Genomic DNA, 6,232 nt, shown 5'->3' with positions numbered 1-6,232 from the left:
GAGATAGAGAGATACAAAGTAACATTGTATATAAACATTGTTCAGGGGGAGATAGAGAGATACAAAGTAACATTGTATATAAACATTGTTCAGGGGGAGATAGAGAGATACAAAGTAACATTGTATATAAACATTGATCAGAGGGGGAGATAGAGAGATACAAAGTAACATTGTTTATAAACATTGATCAGAGGGAGATAGAGAGATACAAAGTAACATTGTATATAAACATTGATCAGAGGGAGATAGAGAGATACAAAGTAACATTGATCTCTTGCTCTCCATTCCCAGCATTCCGGGAAGAGCAGAACCTTCAGGCTGATTGTGTCTTTGCCAGAAATTGAGCCCTGTGGTTTTGTGTTTTTGGATTTCTGCCCCCCTCCCCCCCATCTCCCCTTTCCAGGAAAAGCTCGTAAAAGGATATCTTGGTGAAGAAATTGTCCAGGTTCTTGATGTGATGCCAGGAGTCTGCAGGAGGATGAGAAGGGACGCACAGTCAGTAGACACAAACAAGTGCGGCTGCATACATGTTATATACATGACCCCCCCATCATACATGTTCTATATTATATACACACATGACCCCCCCATCATACATGTTGTATACATTGCAGACCCTTCTCATGAGTCTGGATGTGACTGGGCCCAGCAGCTTACGATCCATTGATAGATCCCGCTGTACATCATACTCGGCTGTGTACTGACCCCCCATTGGTGGATGTGACTCTGGGAATTCTGGGGATCGGAGTCCTCCGGGGAGGCTCGGCTCACCAGGAATCGCGTGTTGGTGGATTCGGCACTGACCTTTCACGGCCTCGGGCACATGTACCAGCAGGTCCTCTTCTCCAGGGGGAGAGTCCTCCTCAAAGTCCTGCAGCCTCTGGTACTCCCGGAACTGCTCCGGGGCCTCCATTCCATCGTCCTCTCAGCCTCCTCGCTGTGACCTGGAGAAGACGTGACGGTGAGATGATGAAGTACAGACCACCGCCTGGCGGACCCCGCGCTCCTCCACCCGCTGCCGCCATCGCAGGGAAACCCCGGGGCCCTTCCTGTGCCTGGCTCCCCCCCGACTGTGTCTGGCTCCCCCTTCCTCTTTTTTTTATGTGCACCTGTTCCCCCTCCCCCGCAGTGCCTGCAGTCACCGCACCTGAGCCGAGACTGATGCGGCCTCCACTAACCCCAAGTGATCCCACACAGCCCTGACTCCACCCACAAGTGTGCAGCCGTCCAATCAGAGCGGTGCCCTATAATATTGGTGATGATTATTGGGGAGATGAATGCAGTGACAGTCATGTGATTGGAATGGGTCAAGTGACTTCCCGACATCGGAATGCAGCCAGACAACCAATTATCAGAGAATGTTCCGGAAATATCTCATCACCCTTATACAGCTCTATATACAGGGGGGGGGGTATATCACGGTATACAGCTCTATATACTCTTCCATGCCCCTGTAGCCCCCTCCCCCGTTCCAGGCAGACCATGACACAGGACGGCTGTGCTCAGGCTCGGTGTCCCCGCAGGGGGTCACACAGATATATGCAGCTCTCCCTCCCCCCTCATGTGTCCCCGCACAGCTCACCTGTCTCAGGGGGCCGGAGGATGAGGATCTCAGGCTGTATTGTGGCCCCGGGGTCACTGGGCCCCGAGTGTCTCTATTGTGTTGTCCCAGCTGGTTGGTACAGGGAAGAGGGGCGGGACTTCTACAGGCCTTCCTGTCCCCTGATTGGCTGAACCCTCCGCTCAGCTGTTACACAAGAACAGAACCGCCCCTTTAACCCCTTCACTGCCAGAGCCTGTAACCCCCTTCACTGCCAGAGCCTGTGACACCCCCTGTGACCCCTTCACGGCCAGAGCCTGTGACACCCCCTGTGACCCCTTCACGGCCAGAGCCTGTGACACCCCCTGTGACCCCTTCACGGCCAGAGCCTGTGACACCCCCTGTGACCCCTTCACGGCCAGAGCCTGTGACACCCCCTGTGACCCCTTCACGGCCAGAGCCTGTGACACCCCCTGTGACCCCTTCACGGCCAGAGCCTGTGACACCCCCTGTGACCCCTTCACGGCCAGAGCCTGTGACACCCCCTGTGACCCCTTCACGGCCAGAGCCTGTGACACCCCCTGTGACCCCTTCACGGCCAGAGCCTGTGACACCCCCTGTGACCCCTTCACGGCCAGAGCCTGTGACACCCCCTGTGACCCCTTCACGGCCAGAGCCTGTGACACCCCCTGTGACCCCTTCACGGCCAGAGCCTGTGACACCCCCTGTGACCCCTTCACGGCCAGAGCCTGTGACACCCCCTGTGACCCCTTCACGGCCAGAGCCTGTGACACCCCCTGTGACCCCTTCACGGCCAGAGCCTGTGACACCCCCTGTGACCCCTTCACGGCCAGAGCCTGTGACACCCCCTGTGACCCCTTCACGGCCAGAGCCTGTGACACCCCCTGTGACCCCTTCACGGCCAGAGCCTGTGACACCCCCTGTGACCCCTTCACGGCCAGAGCCTGTGACACCCCCTGTGACCCCTTCACGGCCAGAGCCTGTGACACCCCCTGTGACCCCTTCACGGCCAGAGCCTGTGACACCCCCTGTGACCCCTTCACGGCCAGAGCCTGTGACACCCCCTGTGACCCCTTCACGGCCAGAGCCTGTGACACCCCCTGTGACCCCTTCACGGCCAGAGCCTGTGACACCCCCTGTGACCCCTTCACGGCCAGAGCCTGTGACACCCCCTGTGACCCCTTCACGGCCAGAGCCTGTGACACCCCCTGTGACCCCTTCACGGCCAGAGCCTGTGACACCCCCTGTGACCCCTTCACGGCCAGAGCCTGTGACACCCCCTGTGACCCCTTCACGGCCAGAGCCTGTGACACCCCCTGTGACCCCTTCACGGCCAGAGCCTGTGACACCCCCTGTGACCCCTTCACGGCCAGAGCCTGTGACACCCCCTGTGACCCCTTCACGGCCAGAGCCTGTGACACCCCCTGTGACCCCTTCACGGCCAGAGCCTGTGACACCCCCTGTGACCCCTTCACGGCCAGAGCCTGTGACACCCCCTGTGACCCCTTCACGGCCAGAGCCTGTGACACCCCCTGTGACCCCTTCACGGCCAGAGCCTGTGACACCCCCTGTGACCCCTTCACGGCCAGAGCCTGTGACACCCCCTGTGACCCCTTCACGGCCAGAGCCTGTGACACCCCCTGTGACCCCTTCACGGCCAGAGCCTGTGACACCCCCTGTGACCCCTTCACGGCCAGAGCCTGTGACACCCCCTGTGACCCCTTCACGGCCAGAGCCTGTGACACCCCCTGTGACCCCTTCACGGCCAGAGCCTGTGACACCCCCTGTGACCCCTTCACGGCCAGAGCCTGTGACACCCCCTGTGACCCCTTCACGGCCAGAGCCTGTGACACCCCCTGTGACCCCTTCACGGCCAGAGCCTGTGACACCCCCTGTGACCCCTTCACGGCCAGAGCCTGTGACACCCCCTGTGACCCCTTCACGGCCAGAGCCTGTGACACCCCCTGTGACCCCTTCACGGCCAGAGCCTGTGACACCCCCTGTGACCCCTTCACGGCCAGAGCCTGTGACACCCCCTGTGACCCCTTCACGGCCAGAGCCTGTGACACCCCCTGTGACCCCTTCACGGCCAGAGCCTGTGACACCCCCTGTGACCCCTTCACGGCCAGAGCCTGTGACACCCCCTGTGACCCCTTCACGGCCAGAGCCTGTGACACCCCCTGTGACCCCTTCACGGCCAGAGCCTGTGACACCCCCTGTGACCCCTTCACGGCCAGAGCCTGTGACACCCCCTGTGACCCCTTCACGGCCAGAGCCTGTGACACCCCCTGTGACCCCTTCACGGCCAGAGCCTGTGACACCCCCTGTGACCCCTTCACGGCCAGAGCCTGTGACACCCCCTGTGACCCCTTCACGGCCAGAGCCTGTGACACCCCCTGTGACCCCTTCACGGCCAGAGCCTGTGACACCCCCTGTGACCCCTTCACGGCCAGAGCCTGTGACACCCCCTGTGACCCCTTCACGGCCAGAGCCTGTGACACCCCCTGTGACCCCTTCACGGCCAGAGCCTGTGACACCCCCTGTGACCCCTTCACGGCCAGAGCCTGTGACACCCCCTGTGACCCCTTCACGGCCAGAGCCTGTGACACCCCCTGTGACCCCTTCACGGCCAGAGCCTGTGACACCCCCTGTGACCCCTTCACGGCCAGAGCCTGTGACACCCCCTGTGACCCCTTCACGGCCAGAGCCTGTGACACCCCCTGTGACCCCTTCACGGCCAGAGCCTGTGACACCCCCTGTGACCCCTTCACGGCCAGAGCCTGTGACACCCCCTGTGACCCCTTCACGGCCAGAGCCTGTGACACCCCCTGTGACCCCTTCACGGCCAGAGCCTGTGACACCCCCTGTGACCCCTTCACGGCCAGAGCCTGTGACACCCCCTGTGACCCCTTCACGGCCAGAGCCTGTGACACCCCCTGTGACCCCTTCACGGCCAGAGCCTGTGACACCCCCTGTGACCCCTTCACGGCCAGAGCCTGTGACACCCCCTGTGACCCCTTCACGGCCAGAGCCTGTGACACCCCCTGTGACCCCTTCACGGCCAGAGCCTGTGACACCCCCTGTGACCCCTTCACGGCCAGAGCCTGTGACACCCCCTGTGACCCCTTCACGGCCAGAGCCTGTGACACCCCCTGTGACCCCTTCACGGCCAGAGCCTGTGACACCCCCTGTGACCCCTTCACGGCCAGAGCCTGTGACACCCCCTGTGACCCCTTCACGGCCAGAGCCTGTGACACCCCCTGTGACCCCTTCACGGCCAGAGCCTGTGACACCCCCTGTGACCCCTTCACGGCCAGAGCCTGTGACACCCCCTGTGACCCCTTCACGGCCAGAGCCTGTGACACCCCCTGTGACCCCTTCACGGCCAGAGCCTGTGACACCCCCTGTGACCCCTTCACGGCCAGAGCCTGTGACACCCCCTGTGACCCCTTCACGGCCAGAGCCTGTGACACCCCCTGTGACCCCTTCACGGCCAGAGCCTGTGACACCCCCTGTGACCCCTTCACGGCCAGAGCCTGTGACACCCCCTGTGACCCCTTCACGGCCAGAGCCTGTGACACCCCCTGTGACCCCTTCACGGCCAGAGCCTGTGACACCCCCTGTGACCCCTTCACGGCCAGAGCCTGTGACACCCCCTGTGACCCCTTCACGGCCAGAGCCTGTGACACCCCCTGTGACCCCTTCACGGCCAGAGCCTGTGACACCCCCTGTGACCCCTTCACGGCCAGAGCCTGTGACACCCCCTGTGACCCCTTCACTGCCAGAGCCTGTGACACCCCTGCATTATTTATATGGAGTTCTTCTTAGAGAGCACAATCAGCATCATTCTGGGGGGAAGGGTAACGAGGCCCTGTCATCACAAGGGGAGGGGGTTCCGGTCATGGAGAAGGGGGACTTCCGGTCCCGGACTTATCTATAGCAGTGTACCAGGTGTGTATATCTCCTCACGTGCAGGCAAGTGGCAACAATCAGGGGGCGGGAAGATGGGAGTCAACGGGACTAGTTCACGTTCAGAGCTGCTCTCTGATTGGAAGTCATTGAAGTCTCCCTTGTGAGGTCACCCGTTGTGAGGGAAGGGGGGAGCTCCGCAGGCCCCGGTCATGCTTCTTCACTTCGTGCAAGGCGCGCTCCGCTATACCTGTCGGACACGGCTGAGGTGAGCGCAGTGTATGATGGTAGAGGGGAGGGGACTCTGTGAGTGGTGTCCCTGGGCAACGGAGGATGGGTATGGAAGGCTAGAGCGCGCGCCTTAACAAGCACCTTCCTCTACTAACACTAAGCCCCACCCACACCGGTCTTGTCTCTGGGACCGATGTGTGGACTGTGATTGGTTCTCTTGGGTCACATGGCTAATATCTAGCTTAGGTCATGTGACCCTCGATAGCAAATCATCTGCAGTCAGTGCTTCTGTCAGGTTGTAGTGTATATAGAGTGAGGTACATAGAACCCCTGTGTGTGTGTGAGAGAGACTCGGCCTGGAGGTGTGACGTACATGGAATGTATAATGAGGGAAAACTGTTACCGATATTTATTCTCATTCTCCCTTCCTGGACAATCATCATGTCAGGCTATGCCGGGTCTGGCTCCGCCCAATGACCTCTAGTACAACCCCCACACAAAACAAGAAGCATAAATTGAAGCCCCCCCCCC

At 60.6% G+C, this 6,232-nt stretch overlaps 1 protein-coding gene across 1 annotated transcript in view; it reads right to left on the bottom strand.

Moving 5' to 3' along the window:
* The window catches only part of LOC108803311 (autophagy-related protein 9A-like), a gene marked incomplete at its 3' end in the record, with an annotated part of 19,844 nt that extends 18,896 nt beyond the window's left edge, over positions 1 to 948 (bottom strand). Inside the window, exons 1-2 of the mRNA XM_018575161.1 lie at positions 805 to 948; positions 425 to 468 (exon numbers count right to left, since the gene is read on the bottom strand). Of these exons, the coding sequence (XP_018430663.1) occupies positions 425 to 468; positions 805 to 913 (153 nt within the window). The remainder of the gene's footprint in view (positions 1 to 424; positions 469 to 804) is intronic.
* Positions 949 to 6,232: the final 5,284 nt, after the last annotated feature.

The sequence above is a fragment of the Nanorana parkeri genome, unplaced genomic scaffold (genome assembly GCF_000935625.1).
Source record: "Nanorana parkeri isolate BGI_ZX_2015 unplaced genomic scaffold, ASM93562v1 scaffold3592, whole genome shotgun sequence".
NCBI lineage: Eukaryota > Metazoa > Chordata > Amphibia > Anura > Dicroglossidae > Nanorana > Nanorana parkeri.
Note: the sequence above shows the minus strand (reverse complement) of the source record. Positions and strands in the feature narration are given on the sequence as shown.